Source organism: Nomascus leucogenys, chromosome 5 (assembly GCF_006542625.1).
Source record: "Nomascus leucogenys isolate Asia chromosome 5, Asia_NLE_v1, whole genome shotgun sequence".
Classification (NCBI taxonomy): Eukaryota; Metazoa; Chordata; class Mammalia; order Primates; family Hylobatidae; genus Nomascus; species Nomascus leucogenys.
In genome coordinates this window covers 49,901,445-49,925,582 of record NC_044385.1, presented here as the reverse complement: position 1 = coordinate 49,925,582, position 24,138 = coordinate 49,901,445, and the positions used below count along the sequence as shown (strand labels likewise).

At 38.9% G+C, this 24,138-nt stretch overlaps 1 protein-coding gene across 2 annotated transcripts in view; it reads right to left on the bottom strand.

Moving 5' to 3' along the window:
- Positions 1-24,138, bottom strand: part of KCNH1 (potassium voltage-gated channel subfamily H member 1) — a 465,858-nt gene that overhangs the window by 236,425 nt on the left and 205,295 nt on the right. For both annotated transcript variants that reach the window (XM_003273031.4, XM_003273030.4), the window contains exon 7: positions 4,358-4,787. In XM_003273031.4, coding sequence (XP_003273079.1) covers positions 4,358-4,787 — 430 coding nt within the window. The remainder of the gene's footprint in view (positions 1-4,357; positions 4,788-24,138) is intronic.

Genomic DNA, 24,138 nt, shown 5'->3' with positions numbered 1-24,138 from the left:
CCACCACCCAGACTGTCAACTCCTTAAGAGCACCAACTACGGTGTTAGTCACCAAATCCTCAGCACTTAGCCTGGCATCTGTCAGGGCACGGGGGGACACTCAGTATGTGCCTGAATGGGGGACATCCTCTCCTAGATGTCACACAGAGGGCTGGCATGGCCTTGTGCTTCTCTTGGCATTACCAATGCAGAGGAGAGATTATATGGGAGAAAATGAGTCCACACACCATACCTTATAGTCAGCCCCCGCCAGAGACTACCACAGATCCACACAGGGAAGGCAGGGAAACCAGGGCAGAAGCTGGCTTGCCCCTGATCCAGGCCAAGACCCCCAAACGGAAATTAGACATAAAACCAGGCACCTGGAGACATTGTAGATCACCTAAATCCGCAGCTAATCATAAAAACTCATTTTAATCAACTGTTTTCACCCCTTCTTAAAGACATTTCTTATCAGAACTGAAAAAAGGTACGCTAGCTTGAAAATATTTAGTTTTCCTGCTGCATGTCATCCTCTGGGGATTTAGCCAAGTTGTAATGAGATATTCAGAGCAGACAGGGGAGGTCATAGAAAGCTCAGATAATCTATATTATGGCTAATACACTGCAACAGGATAGCCAAGAAACACTATTACTAAGGCATATAAAATTCAATGCAAAGAGGAAAAAATCATAACATACCCAGCACTCCAAAAACCCACTGGCTTTTTGTCTCTTTTTACCCCTTAAGGAGTGCTAGGCCTGACTACCAGAGTGACCTGGTAGTCAGGGAGGGAGACAACACCGGGCCTTCGGTGTTTAAGTACAGGCTGTGGTCAATGCTCCCCATTACTATTGATCCTAAATCTGATGTCAGTCTAATCCCATGAGCCGTACAGGAAGAAGGTCAGTGTATACATGTGTATACACAGGCAAATAAAGGTAAAAGAGAACCCTGTAAATCTAGTAAGACATCAGCAGTTGTCCTGAACAAACATTGTTTGGAGTATAAGTTTACAGGGATAATTACCAACGCATTACACCAAGTGCAGTAACTTTCTTGTTAGCACAATTTGGCAGATGGGTGTCACACGGAAAGTGGAACAGCTGAAACTGTGACAGGTTGCTGAAAAATGGCTGGTTTCCTAAGCACCCAGTCCCCTGAGTCTGTGCCATAATCTTGTTCTTAAAACGACTACAGCAACAAACAAGCAAAGAAAAAGTTTCCACTGCAGAAACTGCCGGCTTGCTGAAGTTTATGAAGTGAATTTTCAGTGCCTAAGTGTGGAGAGACTGTTGGAGTCTGTGTTGTTAGACCATGCTACCACAGGAGAGAGATCTGGATCTGAATCCTATCTCTCCTGTCTACCAGTCCCAGGTTCTTGGGAAAGTGAGTTAATTTCTGTGAGCCTCTATTTCCTTATAAAATGGAGATAATAATCTCTAACATATACCGTTGTCATGAGCAGAAAAAATGGTGTGTAGAGTATTTGGCATAGTGTCTGGCAAATAAGGAAATGGTGTTAAGTAGACTCGCTTAACTAAACATTGCCCTTGGCCACATAATGCAGAGGTGACTACCCATGTATTTTACATTTTTAAAAAAAGAAACGGGCTGGGCGCAGTGGCTCACGCATGTAATCCCAGCACTTTTGGAGGCCGAGGCAGGTGGATCACCTGAGGTCAGGAGTTCGAGACTAGCCTGGCCAACATGGTGAAACCCCATCTCTACTAAAAATACAAAAATTAACCAGGTGTCATGGTGTGTGCCTATAAGACCAGCTACTTGGGAGGCTAAGGCAGGAGAATCGCTTGAACCCAAGAGGCAGAGGTTGCAGTGAACCTATCATACTACTGCACTGCAGCTTGGGCAACAGAGTGAGACTCTGTCTCAAAAAGAGAGAGAGAGAAGAGAGAAAGAAAGAGATGGAGACAGAAAGGGAGAGAGAGAAAGAAAGAGAGGAAAGAAAGAGAGAGAAACACGAGAGAAAGAAAGAAAGAAAGAAAGAAAGAAAGAAAGAAGAAAGAAAGGGAGAGACAGAGACACAGAGAGAGACAGAGAGAGATAGACAGAGAAAGAGAGAGAGAGAGAGAGAGAGAGAGAGAGAGAGAGATCACCTGACTCTCAGAAGGTGGGAAGAGAAAAGAGCCGGTAAATAATTGAGGTTTTCCCTGGAGACTATACCCAAGAAATTGTGCTTTCCATAGATGACTCATTTTGGGGAAAACAAAACAAAAAAAAAACCCAACTGCTTATCCTTATTATATGCCACCATAACTATTTTCTTTTCTTCCAGGTAAGAAGTTGCAGGGAAATCTCATATTTGAGAGCCTTTTGCGAGTCCCTAAAATGGGACCCATTTTCTAAATGACCACTCTTAGCAAATTTTCTGTAATGGATATAATGAGGTATTTTGATTGACAAAGTGGCTCATCTCCCCCTCCCTCTAAGAGAAGGAAATCAAATCATGTCCTAAGCACAGTGCATCCGGTTGTTTATTGGGTGCCCCAAGGCTCACAAAAATGCTGTAAGTAAGCACTGCCTAGGAAATACGTGCAGTTAAGGCTGAAACAGTTCTAGAAGAGAAAAGATCTTAAATCCTTTTCTGTGACATGAGAAAGCACCTCAAATTCTAATTAAGATGAAGCAATTAGCCACCCACAGATCCTTAACACTGCTTCCCATGGCCAGGCAATTATTTCTATTAAAACCCATTTTAAAGTAAGGAACAAACCCAAAGCTCCATAGGCACACACTTTCCACAAATCAATTACCCCCTTAGACACATTCCTTAAATACTCTCAGGAAAACTCTGCCTGCAGAGGGGGCTTTTATGAAAGGACTTCATCAGACATGATGAGGCTGTTGCAAAAAAGGAGGTACCAAGCAGCAAATGTGACAATTTGAGGTAACAAAATCCACTCACAAAGCGGGATGCTGAATCTCTGGTCAGTTGGACAAAGCAAGGCAAGCTGAAGCCTCAGGTTTCCCTGGTCAGTATAACAATTTGTGAACTCCATCCTAAAGGAGTACATCAAGTGAAACAGTTTCTACCTACTGAAACAAGAACCCAAGAGTCTTCATGTATGTTGAGACCTGTCTAAACTGAAGTTTCACCAGAGGACCGTCTTCTCGCATCTCAATTTGTCATTGAAGTGCCCACAGGGTGCACTTGGCAGTTTCACAATGAGTCCAATCCACTCAAACTTGTTTGCTTTTTCCATCCCAGTTAGGTCCCTTCCTACATAAGACTCCCTTTAATGAAGAGAATTCAGTGTTGTCTACAGCCAAAAAAAGTTGCTTCTACACTCAGCAATAGAACAGCTATACAATAGTCAGTGGGTAAATCAATCAAATCTAAATATCTTCCTCAAGAACTAAGGTTGTTTTTCAGTCCAATAAAGTTACTCCAATAACCTATTACTTCTCAGCTGAACAAGAGCCTTTCTTCCCTCTGTGTCTGTGGTTTTGTTTTTGAGTTGGAAAATTTCCCATCAAGCAAGACATCAAAAATGTTAATCTAGACCAGCACCATCCAAATGATTAAATTTAAATTTTTCCTAGGAGCTACTTTTCAAAGGAAAATGAAACAGATTAAATTAATTCTAAGAGAATATTTTACTTAACCGATACATCAGAAATATTACCATTTCAATATATAATCAATATAAAATATAAATAATGAGATGTTTTGCATTCATTTTTCAAACATTCTTTTTTTCATACTATATTAGACTATGCCAATCTAGAGCTATGTTCAAATTGACATGTAGCATGATGGCTATAGTTAATAATACTGTAATGCCTACAGGAAATTTGCTGAGAGAGCAGATTTCAAGTGCTTTCACCAAAAAAATGGTAATGATGTAAAGGAATGGATATGTTAATTTGCTTTGCTGTCATAATCATTTCACTATATCAAAACATCTCATTGCATACTTTAAATATATATAATTTTTATTAAAAAGAAAAAAATTGACACGAAAAGACTTCCATAATTCACTGTTTTATGAATAGTTTACCAAAGTGCACATGCAGCAACATCTCATTTTAAGTTTATAAAAATCTATATGTATTCAGATATGCAAAGAAAATAGTCTGTAAGGGAAGACACCAACAGTATTAGTAGTTATCTCTGAGAAGCAGGATTATGGATAGTCTTTACTTTCTACTTTGCACTCTTTTGTATTTTCTAAATTTTTTTGCAGTAAGCATATACTGCTTTAATTATCAGGGTAACTGTAAGCCTAGTCTTAAAAAAAATCTCTTCTTTGTTTTAAGTTATTATTCTCCTGATCCTGCTGGCACCGTAGCCATTGCCCTATTTCCAGCTAACAGAAGGGATGGCCACCCCCACCCCAGCACTGTCATACTTACAGCCAATCATCATGATGGCCACTGCAAAGATCTTCTCAATGTCTGTGGATGGGGCGATGTTCCCAAAGCCCACACTGGTGAGGCTGGTCATTGTGAAATACAACGAGGAGATGTAGACAGAATTCTTGCTGGGACCACCTTCCCACTTCCCTGAGCCAGACCCATTAAACTGGTAAGGGGTGCCAATGTCCATCGCTAGTTGGTACAGCCAGCTGTTGTTGCGGATTGTCTTGGTGTCCTCATCAAAGATCTCATAGTCCCCAATGCTGTACCAGATGCAGGCCATCCAGTGTGCAGCCAGCCCAAACACACACACCAGCAGGACCAGCACAGCAGCTCCATATTCAATGTAGTGGTCCAGCTTACGGGCCACTCGCCCAAGACGGAGCAGCCGGACAACTTTTAGAGAGCTGAACAGGCTGCTGATGCCCTGAGAGAAGAGGAACACAGCGTCAGGGCCAAAGAACCAAAGATACTACTCTTGCCCCCTCCGCCCCACTTGGGCCATTATTTTAAGCATAGTGTATTTCCATGAGATGCAATATTATGCAACTCTTAAAAAAAGTAAAATTAAAATTTTATTCCAAGATGTATGGAATGGAAATTCCCATTAGCATTTTCTCCTTCCATTAAAAAGCAAATAGGCAAGCAGACAAAACAAATAGAATTAGAATTATATTGTACATAAGTAAACAAATACCTGTGGGCATCTTTCCATATCATTACTTACTTGAAAAAATTTTAAGGGTTGCATAATATTTCATCTCATGGAAATGAGATATTGACTAATATGAAAAATTTTAAGGGTTGCATAACATTTGTTTCATATTGCATAACATTTCATCCAAATTATATTGCGCATAAGTATGCAAACATATATGTGCTGAAAATGGTTGGGAAATACACCAAAATATTAATAGAGGTTATTGCTGCATTAGCAAGTTATGAAATTACAGGCAATTTTATATTTTGTATATATTTTTGTTATATTTACTTCATTTCTATATTACTTTTATAATTAAAAAATAAGTTTATAAATTCAAAAACAAAAATAGTTTTTAAAAAGTTAAAAATAAATTAAGAAATAGCTGAGAAGAATAAAGAAATGAGATTCTGGTTCCTCAGAAACATTACAAATTCTTAGAAGGCCGTATCACTTCTGTCAGGCCAGGGATTATACAATCAGACACCACCTACTTAAATACAATCAATAAAGGAAACTAAAAGCTAGAGGGAAGCTTCTGATTTCACCTGATCAAGCCTCTTCCCTTCTGGCTGGCAACCACTGATCACACCAGGCCAGGTCTGTTCTCCAAATAGTAGTTATCTAGGGAACAGCATTGTGGTAGTGAAAAAAACACTTGAGTACAAACCTAGAAAATGGGGTCTGAGACAAACATAAACCACTAACTTGCTGTGAATTTGGATAATTCAGTTACCTCCTGGTTCCCTTCTCTAGACAATGGGAGGTGGATTGGGGATCTCTAAGTCTTCTCCATACACTAACATACTCTTATCACCAAAGATAGCTGAAACATATTGCAGAAGCCATATCATTTAAAACCCCAAACCTAAGGTGTTCTAAGGTGATTCCAAGATGTATGCAAGGGAAGTTTCCGTTAGCTTTTTTCTACTTCCATTACAAAGCAAATAAACAAGCAAACAAAACAGACATTTCTTTGGATCAAGACTTTGTCCTCCCTTATATAGCAAAAATCCAAGAAAGGATGATGTCCTTCACCAAGTAGATTGAATTACTTTTCGTTATTTTAAACACTAACAGTTTCAATGTCACTGCTATTCTCTCTTGTCCACTGTCCCTTTAATAACAACACTCCAAGGATCAAGTTATGTCACAGACAGAAGGAAAATGTACACATGCTTTTTGATGAACCTATGCGAGAGATCCACCAAGGCTTTTCCTCTTCCTGGAGACACAGTTAAACTATATTTTGCAGCTTCTCCCATCGGGGTGGTTCCTGGGGTCTATTTCTTGCCAACGGAATGTGAGGTGAAATATGTCACTTCCAGGCCACAGCAGTTAATAATAAGTGTGCTTTCTCTACATGCTTCTCCTCCCCTAGCACATCTTCCAGGTGAGTCTAGCATGACTGTGAGGCCACGCATTGAAGGTGGACCCATAGCATGAAAAGAGCCTGGGTCCCGGAAGGACTATGTGGAACACCCCTTTCCCCAAAATCAATTTGAATTGTATTGTGATGTGAATAAGAAAGAAACCTCTGAATAAGCCACTGCAACTTTGGGGAACATCTGTTACAGTAGCTACTATTTGCCTTCCCTAACAAATACAGAGCCCCTCTGTCATGTGAACACATAAGCCATACGTAGCACAGCCTTGTCAATATAGACCATACATCGGGTTGCCACACAAATTACTTTTGTTGAGGTGAGGATGGAAGAGGTGAGATTTATTGCCCTTTAAAAAAAAAGTGATGGGGCCAGGTGCGGTGGCTCATGCCTGTAATCCCAGCACTTTGGGAGGTCGAGGAGGGCAGATCACGAGGTCAGGAGATCAAGACCATCCTGGCTAACACAGTGAAACCCTGTCTCCACTAAAAATACAAAAAACTTAGCCAGGCGTGGTGGCAGGCGCCTGTGGTCCCAGCTACTCGGGAGGCTGAAGCAGGAGAATGGCGTGAACCTGGGAGGCAGAGCTTGCACAGTGAGCTGAGATTGTGCCACTGCACTCCAGCCTGGGCAACAGAGTGAGACTCCGTCTCAAAAAAAAAAAAAAAAAACTGACAAGTTTGTAGCCATAAAACATTCAACGGAAATGATAATTTCTTGTCCAACATACACCAGCAAATGGCGAGATGCAAGAATAAGAATAGATTTTTGTAGGCCAAGGGACTACATCTCCAGGGTCGGTCTCATCCAAACCGTTTTTAACAAACCTTACTCTTGGCATGCCCAATATTCCTCCCCTGAGTCTTTTTCCCTACCTGTGTTTTTCTCAAAAACCCGCTATGTAAAAAGGGCTGAGAAAATCCCTTATACTAAGGTACAAAAGACTAATGAGGGTAAATGGATATCCTCTCTTCATAGGCATTTACATTCTAAAAGAGGAGAAAACCTTGGGAAACCAACTTCCAACAGTGGAATTAAAAGTACCCATAGCCTGCATGGAGGAGATATTTTGGGAGGCAAAGGAGTGTTTTTGATGACTCAGAAATCAAACACCACATAAGCAGCCACCTACTCTCCACCTCCTCATAAGGAGGTCCCTGAAATCATCATTCAAACAGTTATACTCTGAAGCAGAACTTATTGCCCAGGGCAAAACTGCCTTGTCATTTTTTCCTTACTTGTATTCAGTTCAAAGCAACATTCATGTAGAACCTAGTATGTACTCTTTGTGCTAATGCTATAGAGAAGAGATTAAAACGACAGTGTCTTTTTCTTCTTGTTCACTATTGTACTTCAACACCTGGAATATGGAAGATGCTCAATAGGGAGAAAAGGAGGAAGAATCAAAAGCATAATAATAGTGAGAGATACAAGACATGATAACTGAAAATATATTTCTACCTAATAATTGCAGAATTGGAGAGCTAAGAGGGAGCATAGAAATCACCTAGGCCAATTCCTCTGAGTTCAGCAATGTCTTCTAGACCACCTTTAAGAAATGGTCATCCAGCCTCTCCTAGACCACTCCCACTCCTACTACCTCTGACCAGCAGACTTCTGTGGCAGTCATTTATAGAGATAAACTGCCACTGGGGGTCCCATCATCTTTCTTATCTCCCTCTTACTTCGTCCTTTCTCCATCCTTCCTCAGTGGCCACCACAATCCATGCAATTACTACCCAAAAGCTATGCTATCCTCTAGCCATACACTCAAAGTGTTGCAAGCATCCCACATGGTGGAGGCACAACTGCACGACTGTGCCTGCTCAGACTGGTCCTTCAGTCCAGAATGCTCAGCATTCCTGTTTTGCATACTAGTGATTCTTCAGGCTTGTCACCAACTCCAACCAAGCACCAACTCCTCCATGTGTCCATAAGTATTCTATATCCATTATCACTTGAACACATTGCCTTGCATTAATTTCCTGTACCTATTTCCCCAACTACATCAGGAACTATACCTTTCTGAAGGTAGAAGCCACTTGTTATTCATTTTAGAAGCCCCATATATTCAACATGTATTGTGTTGAACAATGTCCCCACAAAAATCCATGTCCTTCCTAGAACCTCAGAATGTGACCTCATTTGGAAATAGGATCATTGCAGGTATAGTTAGTTAAGATGAGGTCATACTGGAATAGGGTAGATCTTTAATCCAGTATTACTGGTGTTCTCATAAGAAGAGAAGAGATGGATACAGATGGAAAATAGTATGTAACAGATGCAGATACAGGGACTGGAGTGATGCAGATACAGATTAAAGGGATGTATCTTCAAGTTAAGGAATGCCAAAAATTGCCAGCATCACTAGAGGCTAAGAGAAAGGCATGCAATAGATTCTCTCCATGGCCCTGCCAACACCTTGATTTTAGACTTCTAGCCTCCAGAACTGTGAGAGAATAAATTTCTGTTGTATTAAGCCACCTAGTTTGTAGTAACATGCTACATCAGCCCTAGGGAATGAATACACCTACACAAGGTCTAGAGCACAGTGCCTTTGCAGAAAGGGTCTTGAATATTTTCTAAACTAAATTGAAGTTTGAATTATTATAAAATTCTTTCTTATTATAAAGAGCCTCTGAAACAATAAAAAACAAGCATTTTTTCATTGTGTTATTTATCTATGTGTACACTGATACTCTATTACACGGTTGTTGTGTAAGTTCTCTTTTAATGCATTAGCAGCTGGAATTCTAGTTGTTTAATGCATTTTTAAGCTATTAATTTGAAAATTTTTTTCCTTACTTGCCTGAGTTCAGTAGATGAGATAAATAAAAAAGAATACTCCAAACATTTTTATTTTATTTTAGTACACTAAAAACATGAGACTTCTTGCATCAGAAAACATACCTCATCCCTTGGCTGTCAGAGCTTCTGCACACTGTGGAACCAGGGACTGGCCTACCTGGCACATATCGCCACCAGCAATGCTATTTCCATGACCAGTGGAGCCACTGTACAAGATGTGCACTTCCAGGGTTGAGAACCAGCCTGTCAGACAGCCCCAACCCACAGAAAAGCCACATCACTGCCTCCACTAACAACTGTAGTCTAGGCCACTGAGGCACTCACAGATACTATTGATGTTGATTATAGCCAAAAAAACAAACAAACAAACAAAAATTTGGAGACTACACTCCTGCACTCACCCAGATTAAAGCCAAAGTACCCTACCCAACTGATGCTATAGGACATACTTACAGAAAAGAGTCCTTCCCTACAAAAGCCACTCCATAAAACTGGAAGAGGTAACAATTCTACCAGATGGACAGATATCAATGTAGGAACAAAGGAAACATGAAAAAGCAAGAATGCATGACACCTCTAAAGGAACACAATAATCATCCAGTAACAGAACCAAAAGTAAAGGAAATCTATAAAATGTCTAAAAAGGAATTCAAAATAATGCTCTTAAAGAAACTCAGTGAGGATTGACTGGGATTAACATGGCAGATAGGAGGCAGGACTAGCTTGCAGCTCCCACTTGGATGGACAGAGCAGCATGTGGAGACTCATGCTGTGAACTTTTGCTCCAAGAACTACTGCAGGAATATACCAGGAAAGCCAAGAGAATCCACAGACCCTTTGAAGGAACTTGATCACTGCTAAGGCTCCTTGATATGCCAAAAACCTGTGAGTCGGCTTGCTTTCTCAGTAGGGAGGCTCATGGCCTCAGGCAGGTTCTTAGCCCTGGTCACCTGCTGCCTGGAAACAGACTCGATGCTGTTGCAGGGGACATGGTGAGAGTGAGACCAGACTTTAGGACAGAGGGCTGCATGGGAGCAGGGTGAAGCCTGTGACTGCCAGCTTTCCCCTACTTCCCTGGTGACCTGTATGATTCAGCATGGGCAGCCATCATCCCCCCTGGGAATATAACTCCACTGGACTGGGAACCACACTCCCAACTCCCACAGCAACTGCAGCAAGCCCCACACAAGGAAAGACTGAACTCAGACATGCCTATCCCTGCCCCAAGCTGGTGGTCTTTCTCTACCAGCCCTGGTAACCAAAGGTCATAATCTCTGGGGAGCCCTATTGCACTGCCCACCACCTGAGAAACCTGAATGCTTAACCAGGTGTCCCTAGTGCAAGTTTCTATCCTCCCTAAAGGACCACAGCTGATGCACTCTTGAAAGTGCCATCTCCTGGCTGGAGGCCAACCAACACAAAAACAGCACACTCAACAAAAACACAACCTCACACCTGTAATCCTAACACTTTGGGAGGCCGAGGTGGGTGGATCACCTGAGGTCAGGAGTTTGAGACCAGCCAGGCCAACATGGTGAAACCCCATCTCTACTAAAAATACAAAATATTAGCCAGTCATGGTGGCAGGTGCCTGTAATGCTGGCTACTCCGGAGGCTGAGGCAGGAGAATGGCTTGAACCCAGGAGATGGAGGTTGCAGTGAGCCAAGATTGCACCATTGCCCTCCGGCCTGGACAACAAGAGCAAAACTCCACCTAAAAACACACACACACACACACACACACACACACAAAACCAAGGACCCTCAGAGTCCACTTCACTCCCCTGCTACCTCCACTGGAGCAGGCACTGGTATCCATGGCTACAAGACCTGAAGATGGATCACATCACAGGACTCTTTGCCGACACTCCCCAATATGATCCAGAGCCCCGTAGCTCCACTGGGTGGCCAGACCCAGAAGAGCAAAAACAATCCCTGCAGTTTGGCTCTCAGGAAGCTCCATTCCTAGGGGAAGGGGGAGAACAATATATCAAGGGAGCACCCTGTGGGACAAAAGAATCTGAACAATAGCCCTTGAATCCCAGAACTTCCCTCTGACATAGTAAACCCAAATGAGAAGGAACCAGAAAAACAATTCTGGTAATATGACAAAACAAGCTTCTTTAACACCCCCAAAAGATCATACTAGCTCACTAGCAATGGATCCAAACCAAGACAAAACCTCTGAATTGCCAGAAAAAGAATTCAGGAGGTTGATTATTAAGCTAATCAAGAAGCCACCAGAGAAAGGTGAAGTCCAACTTAAAGAAATCAAAAACATGATACAGGATATGAAAGGAGAATTCTTCAGTGAAATAGATAGCATAAATTAAAAAACAATCACAACTTCTGGAAATGAAAGACACACTTAGAGAAATGCAAAATGCACTGGAAAGTCTCAGGACAGAATTGAACAAGCAGGAGAAAGAACTTCAGAGCTTGAAGACAAGGCTTTCAAATTAACCCAATCCAACAAAAACAAAGAAAAAAGAATTTTAAAAAATGAACAAAGCCTCCAAGAAATTTGGGTCTACGTTAAACATCCAAACCTAAGAATAATTGGTATTCCTGGGGAAGAAGATAAATCTAGAAGTTTGGAAAACATATTTGAGGGAATAATCGAGAAAAGCTTCCCCAGCCTTGCTAGAGATCTAGACATCCAAATAAAAGAAGCTCAAAGAACACCAAGAGGAGTCACTGGAAAAAGGTCATCGCCTAGGCACACAGTCATCTAAAGCCAAGACAAAGGAAAGAATCTTAAGACCTGTGAGGCAAAAGCATCAGGTAACCTACAAAGGAAAATCTATCAGATTAACAGCAGATTTCTCAGCAGAAACCCTACAAGCTAGATGAAGTAGGGTCCTATTTTTAGCCTCCTTAAACAAAACAATTATCAGCCCAAAATTTTGTATCCAGCAAAACTAAACTTCATAAATGAAGGAAAGATGCAATCTTTTCCAGACAAACAAATGCTGAGAGAATTCACCACTACCAAGCCATCACTACAAGAACTGCTACAAGGAGCTCTAAATCTTGAAACAAATCCTTGAAATACACCAAAATAGGACCTCCTTAAAGCACAAATCTCACAGGACCTATATAACAACAACACAATGAAAAAAAAGATATTCAGGCAACAAATACATGATGAATAGAATAACACCTCAAATATCAATACTAACATTGAATGTAAATGGCCTAAAGGCTCTACTTAAAAGATATGGAATGGCAGAATGGATAAGAATTCACCAACCAAGTTTCTGATGTCTTCAGGAGACTCACCTAACATATAGGGACTCACATAAACTTAAGATAAAGGGGTGGAAAAAGATATTCTACGCAAATGGACAACAAGAGTGATCAGGAGTGGCTATTCTTATATCAGACAAAACAAACTTTAAAGAAACAGCAGCTAAAAAAAGACAAAAGAGGCACTATATAATGATAAAGGCCTTGTCCAACAGGAAAATATGACAATTCTAAATAAATACGCACCTAAAACTGCAGCTCCCAAATTTATAAAACAATTACTACTAGACCTAAGAATTGAGATAGATGGCAACACAATAATACTGGGGGACTTTAATACTCCACTGACAACACTAGATAGGTCATCAAGACAGAAAGTCAGCAAAGAAACCAACTTAAACTATATGCTACCACAAATAAACTTAACAGATATTTACAGAATATTCTACTCAACAACTGCAGAATACACATTCAGCACATGGAACATCAGCACATGGAACATTCTCCAAGATAGACCATATGATAGGCCACAAAACAGGCCTCAGTAAAATTAAGAAAATCTAAATTACATAAAGTACTCTCTCAAACTACAGTGGAATAAAATTGGAAATGGACTCCAAAAGGAACCCTCAAAACAATCCAAATACATGGAAATTAAATAACCCACCCCAGAATGATCATTGGGTCAACAATGAAATCCAGAAGGAAGTTTAAAAATTCTTTGAACTGAACAACAATAGTGAAACAACCTCTGGGATACAGCAAAAGCAGTGTTAAGAGGAAAGTTCATAGCCTTAAGTGTCTACATCAAGAAGTCTGAAAGAGCAAAAATGGACACCTTACAGAACTGCACAAACAAGAACAATCCAAACCCAAACCCAGCAGAAGAAAAGAAATAACAAAGATAGAGCAGAACTAAATGAAACAAAAGAAAAAAGATGAAACGAAAAGATGGTTCTTTGAAAAGATAGATAAAATTGATAGACTATTAGCTAGATTAACCAAAAAAGAAAAGATCCAAATAAGCTCAATTACAAACAAAACGGGAGATACTACAACTAATACCACAGAAATACAAAAGATTATTCAAGGCTACAATGAAAACCTTTATGCGCATAAACTAGAAAACCTAGAGGAGATGAATAAATTCCTGGAAATATACAACCCTCCTAGATTTAACCAGGAAGATACAGAATCTCTGAACAGACCAATAACAAGTAGTGAGATTGAAATAATTTAAAAATTTCTAACAAGAAAAAGTCAAGGGCCAGATGGATTCACAGCTGAATTCTATCAGATATTCAGAGAAGAACTGGTATCAATCTACTGACACCATTCCAAAAGATAGAGAAAGAGGGAATCCTCCGTAAATCATTCTGTGAAGCCAGTATAACCCTACTACCAAAATCAGGGAAGGACATGACCAAAAAAGAAAACTACAGGCCAATATCCCTGACGAACATAGATTAAAAAATCCTTAACAAAATACCAGCAAACTGAATCCAACAGCATATTAAAAAGATAAACCACCATGATCAAGTGGGTTTCATACCAGGGATGCAGGGATGGTTTAACATATACAAGTCAATAAATGTGATACACCACATAAACAGAATTAAAAACAAAAATCACATGATCATCTCAATAGACACAGAAAAAGCATCTGACAAAATTCAGCATCCCTTTATAATTAAAACTCTCAGCAAAATCTGCATAGAAGGAACACACCTTAAGGTAATAAAAGCCATCTATGACAAACCCACAGCCAGCATCACACAGAACAGGGAAAAGTTGAAAGCATTCACCCATGAGAACTGGAACAAGACAAGGATGCCCACTATCGCAACTTCTATGCAACATAGTACTGGAAGTCCTAGCCACAGCAATCAGAGAAGAGAGAAATCAAGGGTATCCAAATCAATACAGAGGGACTCAAACTGTCACTGTTTGCTGATGATATAATTGTATACCTAGAAAACCCTAAAGACTCATCCAAAAAGCTCCTAGAACTGATAAAAGAATTCAGCAAAGTTTCCAGATGCAAAATTAATGTACACAAATCAGTAGCTCTTTTATTCACCAACAGCAACCAAGCTGAGAATTAAATCAAGAAATGAATCCTTTTCACAATAGCTGCAAAAAAATAAGTAAAATACATAGGAATATACCTAACCAAGGAGGTGAAAGACCTCTACAAGGAAAACTACAAAACACTGCTGAAAGAAATCATAGACCACACAAACAAATGGAAACACATCCCATGCTCATGGATGGGTAGAATCAATATCATGAAAATGACCATGCTGTCAAAAACAATCTACAAATTCAATGCAATTCCCATCAAAATACCACCATCACTCTTTACAGAACTAGAAAAAAAATCCTAAAATTCTTATGGAATCAAAAGAGAGCCCACATAGCCAAAGCAAGACTAAGCAAAAAGAACAATTCTGGAGGCATCAGATTAATTACCTAACTGCAAACTATATTATAAGGCCATAGTCACCAAAACAGCATGGTACTGGTATAAAAATAAGCACATAGACCAATGGAATAGAATAAGGAACCCAGAAATAAACCCAATACTTACAGCCAACTGATTTTTGACAAAGCAAACAAAAAATAAAGTGGGGAAAAGACACTGATTCAACAAATGGTGCTGGGATAACTGGCAAGCCACATGTAGAAGAATAAAACTGAATCCTCATCTCTCACCTTATACAAAAATCAACTCAAGATGGATCAAAGACTTAAATCTAAGACCCAAAACCATAAAAAGCCTAGAAGATAACATTGGAAAAAACCCTTCTAGACATTGACTTAGGCAAAGACTTCATCACCAAGAACCCAAAAGCAAATGCAATAAAAACAAAGATAAACAGGTGAGACTTAATTAAACTAAAAAGCTTCTGCACAGCAAAAGAAATAAGCAGCAGAGTTAACAGACAACCCACAGAGTGGGAGAAAATCTTCACAATCTATGCATCTGACAGGGAACTAATATCCAGAATCTACAAAGAACTCAAATCAGCAAGAAAAAACAAACAATCCCATCAAAAAGTGGGCTAAGGACATGAATAGACAATTCTCAAAAGAAAATAAACAAATGGCCAACAAGCATATGGAAAAATGCTAAACATTACTAATTATCAGGGAAACCACAATGTATACTTCACTCCTACAAGAATGGCCATAATCAAAAAGTCAATAATAATAGATATTGGCAGGGATACAGTGAAAAGGGAACACTTTTACACTGTTGGTGAGACTGTAAACTAGTACAACCACTATGGAAAACAGTGTGGAGATTCCTTAAAGAACTAAAAAGAGATCTACCATTTGATCCAGCAATCCCACTACTAGGTATCTACCCAGAGGAAAAGAAGTCATTATACAAAAAAGATACTTGCACACACATGTTTATCGCAGCACAATTTGCAATTGCAAAAATATGGAACCAGCCCAAATGTGCGTCAATCAACAAGTGGATAATGAAAATGTGGTGAATATATATACCATGGAATACTACTCAGCTATAAAAAAGAATAAAATACTGGCATTCACAGCAACCTGGATGGAATTGGAGACTATTATTCCAAATGAAGTAACTCAAGAATGGAAAAACATTGTATGTTCTCACTCATATGTGGGAGCTAAGCTACGAGGACACAAAGGCATAAGAATGATACATTGGACTTTGGGGACTCGGGAGAAAGGGTGAGGGTGGTAAGGGATAAAAGACTATACATTGGGTACACTGCTCTGGTGATGGATGCACCAAAATCTCAGAAATCACCACTAAAGAACTTCCTGTAACCAAACAACAACTGTTCCCCAGAAACCTAATAAAATTAAATTTAAAAATAAAAATAAACTCAGTGAGATATAAAAGAATACAGATATACAATTCAGCAAAAATCAGAAAAACAACTCATGACCTAAATGAGAAATTCAACAAAGAGATAGATATCATACAAGAGAACCAAACAGAAATCTTGGCGGTGAAGTCAGTGAACGAAATAAAAAAAAAAAAAAAATCCAGGGTGTCAACAACAGACTAGTTCAAGGAGAAGAAACAATTTCTGAACTTGAGACAAGCCTCCTGAAGTAACCCAGAGGACAAAGTAATAAAAAATAATGAAGAAAGTCTATGGGACACCATTAAGTTTATAAATTTTTACACTATGTAAATTCAAGAAGGTGAAAAGACAGTAAAAGGAACAGAAAACCCATGTAATGAAATAATAGCTGGAAACTTCCCATATCTTGGGAGAGATCTGGACATCCACCCACATCCAGGAAGTTTGAAGGTCCCCAAATAGATTCAACCCACTAAGGGTTATCTATGAGGCACATTATAGTCAAACTGTTAGAAGTCAAAGATAGAATTCTAAAAACAGCAAGAGAAAAAGCTTCAAGTCATGTATGAGGGAATTGCTATTTCTTATGAGAAATGCTTAAGAGAGTCCAATATCTAGAAATGAAAGGATGATAACTACCACCATAAAAACATATGAAAGTATAAACCTCACTGGCTGAGCAGATATACAAATGAGAATGAAAAAGAAATTAAACCTTGTCACTACAGAAAACCACCAAACCAAAAAGATAAACACTAAAAGAGGAAACAAAGAATATCCAAATCACCAGAAAACAACAAACAAAATTCAGGAGTAAGTACTAACCTATCAATAATAACCTTTAATGTAAATATATTATATTCCCCAATTAAAAGATATACATTAGATGAATGAATAAAAAACCAAGACCCAACTACATGCTACCTAAAAGAAACTCACTTCACCTGTAAAAACACACAGACTGAAAAAGAAGGAATGGAAAAAAAATTCCATGCAAACAGAAACCAAAACCAAGCAGGAGTAGCACACTTATGTCAGATAAAATAAACTTTAAGCCAAAAACTGTAAAAAGAGACCAAGAAGTTCATTATATAATGATCAAAGAATCAATTTAGCAAGATAATATAATAATTGTAAATATATATGCACCCAATTCTGGAGCTCTCAGATATATAAAGCAAATATTATTAGATCTAAAGGAAAAGATAGACCCCAATAAAATACTAGTTGGTGACTTCAATATCCCACTCTCAGCATTAAATAAATCATTTAGACAGAAAATCAGCAAAGAAACATCAGATTTAAACTGTACTACAGACCAAATAGACCTCATAGACATTTACCCACATTTAATCCAACAGCTGCAGAATACATATTTCTCTTATCAGCAAAAGGAACATTGTCCAGGATAGATTGTATGTTAGGCCACAAAATAAGTCATGAGAAGTTTTTTAAAAATTAAATCATATAAAGTATCTTTTCATACCACAACTGAATAAAACTAGAAATCAATAAAAAGAGCAACTTTGGAAACTATACAAATACACAGAAATTAAACAACGTGCCCCTAAATGACCAATGGATCAATAAAGAAATTAAGAAGGAAATTTAAAATTGTCTTAAATGAAAATAGAAACACAACATACCAAAAACAATGGGATATGGCAAAGGCAATACTAAGCAGGAAGTTTATAGCAATAAACAGCTACATCAAAAAAGCAGAAATACATCAAATAAGCAGCCTCACGATGCACTTCAAGGAACTGGAAAAGCAAGAACAAACCAAACAAAATTAGTACAAGGAAAGAAGCAATGAGAATCAGGACAAAAATAAATGAAATAGAGACTAAAAACATACAAAAAATCAATGAAATGAAAAGTTGGTTTTTTCAAAAGATAAACAAAATCAACAAAACCATTAGCTAAACCAACTAGGAAAAAAAGAGATAAGACCCAAGTAAATAAAATCAGAAATGAAAAAGGAGACATTACAATGGATAACACAGAAATAGAAAGGATCATTAGAGACTATTATAAACAGGAACCACCACACTATCTGACTTCAAAATTTACTACAACGCTATAGTAACCAAAACAGCATAGTACTGGCATCAAAACAGACACATAGACCAATGGATAGAATAAAGAACCCACAAATAAACCCATGTATTTACACCCAATTTATTTTCAAAAAAGATCCCAAGGACATACATTGGGGAAAGGACAGTCTCTTCAATAAATTATGTTGGGGAAACTGGATATCCATATACAGAAGGATGAAATTAGACTCCTATCTCTCACCATATGCAAAAATCAACTCGAAATGGATTAAAGACTTACATGTAAGACTAGAAATTATGAAACTACTGTAAGAAAACATAGGGAAAATGCTTCAGTACATTAGTCTGGGAAAAGATTTTATGGGTAACACCTCAAAAGTACAGGTAGCAAAAGCCAGAATAGACAAATGAGATTATATAAAACTGCAAGGCTTCTGTAAAGCAAAGGAAACAATCCATAGAGTGAAAAGACAACCTAAAGAATGGATTTGTAAACTCTCCATCCAACAAGGATGAATATCCTTAAGTAATATCTAGAATATACAAGGAACTCAACAGCAAAATATTTAAAATAATCTGACTAAGAATTGGCAGATGGGCTGGGCGTGGTGGCTCACGCCTGTAATCCCAGCACTTTGGGAGGCCAAGGCGGGCAGATCATGAGGTCAGGAGTTCCAGACCAGCCTGGCCAATATGGTACCAAAAATACAAAAATTAGCTGGGCTTGGGAAGCTGAGGCAGAAGAATCGCTTGAACCCAGGAGGCGGAGGTTGCAGTGAGCCGAGAGCGTGCCACTGCACTCCAGCCTGGGTGACAGAGCAAGACTCCATCTCAAAAAATAAAATAAAAATTGGCAGATGATCTGAAAAGTATATGAAAAAATGCTCAACATCATTAATCATTAGGGAAATGCAAGTCAAAACCGCAATGAGATACCATCTCGTTCCAGTTAGAATGGCTACTATCAAAATGATAAAAAATAACAATTGCTAGTGAGGATGAGATGAAAAAGGAACTCTTGTACACTATTGGTGTACAAGATAATGTAAATTGGTTATAAATAATATATTTTGCTTGTATATATACAAGCAATATAAGTTGGTTCAGTCACTATAGACAACAGTAAGGAAGTTCTTTAGAAAACTAAAAATAGAACCATCATATGATCCAGCAATCCCAATGCTGGGTTATGCCCAAAAGAAAGGGAATCAGTATGTCAAAGAGATAGCTGCACTCATGTTTACTATAGCACTGTTCACAATAACTAAGATACGGGATTTACCTTAGTGTCATCAACAGATAAATGGGCAAAGAAAATGTCACACACACATACACACACACACACACACACGAATAGTATTCAGCCATAAAAAAAATAAAATAAAATCCTGTCATTTGCAGGATGACAAATGGATAAGCCTGGAACATACCATGTTAAATAAAATGAACCAGGCATGAAAAGATAAATATTACATGTTCACACTCATATACGGAAGGTAAAAAGGTTTTCTCACAGAGGTAGAGAGCAAAAATAATGGTTACTAGAGACTGAGAAGGGGAGAGGGAATAGGGAGAGTTCAGTTACTGGATACAAAATTACAACTTGAGAGGAGCAATAAATTCTAGTATCCTATAGCACTGCAGGGTGACTATAATTAATAAGTTGTTATATGTTTTTAAATAGCTAAAAGAGTTCCTAGCACAAAGAAGTGATAAATGTTTGAGGTGATGGATATGCTAAATACACTGATTTGACCAGTACACATTATATTACAGGTATTGAAAATCACACTGTACCCCATAAAAATGAACTGTTATGTGCCAATTAAAAATGTTAAAAGAAAACCTACCTCACATTTCAAATAATTCCCTAGAGTTCTTTAACACAAACTTGCAATTATGAACAATCAAGAATTTCAAGTTGGATCAACATGGATGAAGAGACAGTGAGAACCTATTTTAATGAGCTTTATCCCTGAAGGCCAACATCTATGACCGGAGAGAATGCGTTGGTAAATCTCAGTAACCTCTGTTATAGTTATACTCATGCAATTCAATTGAAATGGACATTTAGCAATTATTAGATTCATCTGTGTGCAAGCTAGCAAATTTTAGCCATTCACTTGGCCTAAATAAAGCATTCCCTTAAATTGGGCTTTACATTGTCTTCTCATCTAACCAGGTTAACGAATTCTCTGCTCAGTTTTATTTTTTCTGCCATAGACAGGGAACTAACAGTCACAGACTGATGACAATGTGTTGCTGAAAAGTACCACTCAGTCTTTCAGGTTGATAGATAGTTCTGACAGGCTTCCAGGTCTGTAAGGAGACACAATCGCATCCATAGCAAATCCTGCAGGTAACCTTTTTTTAAAGTTTCCTGATTGCTTTCAACCCCATATTACTCATCACTACTCTTTCCCTGCATCCTCCTCCAGCTAAAGACCTCCTTTTCAATGCTTCCCTCTGAGACCTCTGGAACCCATCTTCATGTGTAGAAAAATTCCCAGCCTCAGCATCTTCATAGGTTGTTCTCACTACCTTCTTGATTTAGTTGAAACCTGGCTTTCCCCCAGCACCCTGCTTTTTCCCTCTTCTCCCTTACATCATGGAGTTAATAGTAGAGAGTTTTCAAGCTCCACACTTGCATCTTCCAAAGAAGTGCTATTTGGCACTCAAAAACCAAAATTCTCCTCTCCCTTAACATTCATGCCATTGAGCAATACCACATCCTCATTACTGCTATCTAATTATGAACGGGTAACATCTGTTTAATGCTTACAAATATGCCAGAAATTAGACTTAGTATTTTCATTAATTATCTTGCATACCAATTTCTTGGCCCCTCCCTTACAGCCCCTGAATCTTTTCTCCTGGCTCCCCAGCCAATCTCCTGCCATCAGCATGGGAAACCTTAATGTCCATGAAGAAAAATCATTCAACATTCTATCCTTTGACCTCCTCATTCCCAATGATCTTTACCTTTACTCCACATCATCACTGGAAACCACTCCAACTCTGAAATCTTACACACCAGCATTCTACATGACGAGTGCAACTTTCCATTCCTCCCACGCTTTTTCCCTTATCCCCATCCCACCTAATTTTTGGCTTCTCTTTGATATCCCTATTCCTCATTTCTTTTTATTTTTCCAGCTATCAACTCTGCAGATTCCACTTCCTTTTGTATCATACTAGACTCTGTTAATTACATCACTTTGAGTACTCTCTTCCCACCACTCTAACAACCTTGCTCCTTGCCCTCCTGCCACATTTGCCCTGCCAAACTTCCTAATATTCCTTCCTAAAACTATAATCAACACACAATGGCTCAATTTCTCATTTCCCACTCATTTTTCCATCCATCGCAATCAGATGTTCACTCCCACTGCTTCTCAGAATCTACCTTCCCAAGGGTTACCAATGACTTTCTAATTGTTGTACCTTCAGCACTTGACACTTGTAATGAACATCTAACATTCTGCATGGCCACACAGTGTCTCAACTGTCTTCCTGTGTTTGAGGAATCACCACCTTACAAGGTGCAGCCTGTCTCCTACCACACACGCTGAGCATGCCAGAATACCTGCTTTTCCATGCAACTACAGTATGAGCACATGATCTAGAATAGGCCCATCAGAGGCACCCACTCCAGTAACTGAATAGTACCTAATGGAGGAACTATGCAAGACCCTTTTGGTTAGAGCATGGCAGTATTGCTAGTTCCCAGAGGCAGTGGGTCACGGTTCTGGAAGTGGTATTCAGTGTCACCTGATGGTTTTATCAGCTGTGTATGTTACAGGTCCATGTCCAGTAGCAGCAGCAGTGGTATATTCCTGTTACTCATTCTACAACATGATCTGGGGCATTGTTCCTGGCCACATAGCCTCCAAATGTTTTCCTGGTCTTTCCAAAAGCTCTGTGAGTTCCTAACATCCATTTAATAACCTTTTCTCCTCCTTATATTAACCAGATTTGAACGCTGACTACTACAACAATTTAGAAAAGGCTATACTCCCCTGGTTCCCAAAGCACTTCTCTTTACATCTAATTAAACCTAAGTCTTTTTCTAGACCTTCTTCTCTTCTCAATATAGCCCCTTTCCCTGGGAAGATGCATCCATTTATGTGGCTTTAACCACCATCTATTCACTAATGACCTGCAAATCTACCTTTTCAATCCAGGCATTCCCCCTGACCTCAAGACCTCTATGGGAATGTCCCTGGAATGACCCTTGGGCATGTCATTGGAATGTCCATGGATTTGGCATGTCTAACCCTCAGTCTATCTCCTATCCCCTAACTTGGAGAATGTGCTCTGGGTCTATAATTTCTCAAGTACAAAACCAGGTATCATCATCTTAGTTGGTCATGCAAGCATTTCTTCACTGAACGTCCTTCTAAGAAGGGCAATGTTAAGCATATTGGTATTCCAATAGGTAATTTTTGCTGCCATTTGTATAAAAATAGGAAATTATTTTCTTATCTACACATATATCTCTAGGAACACATGTTAAATACTAGAAATATTGATTGTCCCCAAGAAGGAAGACTTTTTTACTGTATATGTTCTTTTGAACATTGTGCCATATGAATTTACTTATTCCGTTTTTTAAATTAAGTTATAAAAATAATTAAATAAAAGTTTAGAAATACAACACAACCCCACTTAAACTAGGCAATATCTCCCTCTGTCTTCTAGATAAAATTCCTTTAGTTTAGCAAATGAGACTCTTTGTAATTTGATCCTTGGCAGCCTCATCTCTCACTCCTTCTCTCCCAGGAACCTCTCTTTAGTCATATCAGATTATTTGTGGTTCCACAATCACACTGTGCCTTCACTCATGCTGTTTCTTCTATCTCAAACACTGTCACACTGGTTGTCTGCCTGGAAAACTCCCACCCATCCTCAAATACATTTCTCAATATCCCAGTGGGAAGATGAGTCGCAACATCTTTATTATTAAAAAATTATCACTGTATAAAGTATGCAAGTAGTTTATCTTTTAAAATAAACATTAGTGTGGATTTGACCTTATCTCCAGAATAGTATCACTCTCTGACTTGAATTCTAATTGGCTTTCTTGACTGTAGAGAAAGGAGTACGAATATGGCAGTATCTTAGAAACTGTGAATCAGGTACCAATCATAGGAATATAACTTTCCATGTGTGTCTTTATGGATGAAAAATTGAGAACTGCTGTTCTAAGACTCAACATAAACAGTTGCCTCTCTGTGAAGCCCCCGATCCCCATAGGCAGAGCCGGACATGCCCTCCTCTAGGCTCCCATGAATGGTCCTTCATTCATTCTTTCAACAAATACTTCCTGCCCACCTAACACAAGCCACACATAATTTCAAGCACTAATAAACCAGTGACAAACAAGACCAAAATCCTTGACCTTCTGGAACTTTCATTTGACTGCGGGGGGAGACAGAGAATAAACAGCATAAATAAGAAAAGTAATGTTTTGTTATATGGCAATAAGATGAAAAATTAGGCAAGAAATGAAAATATAGGGTGCCAAAAAGAGGGATGATGGTCATTGTTAAATAGGGTTGTGAAGGAAATCTCTTCACTGAGATGTTAGCATTTCAGGCCCAACAGAGGGGAGAGTGGAAGCCACAAAAGAACCCAAGTGAAGCATGTTCCAGACAGAAGGATCAGCAAGTGCAAGATGTCCTGAGGCAGGATTGGCATTTGTCACACTGTCTTT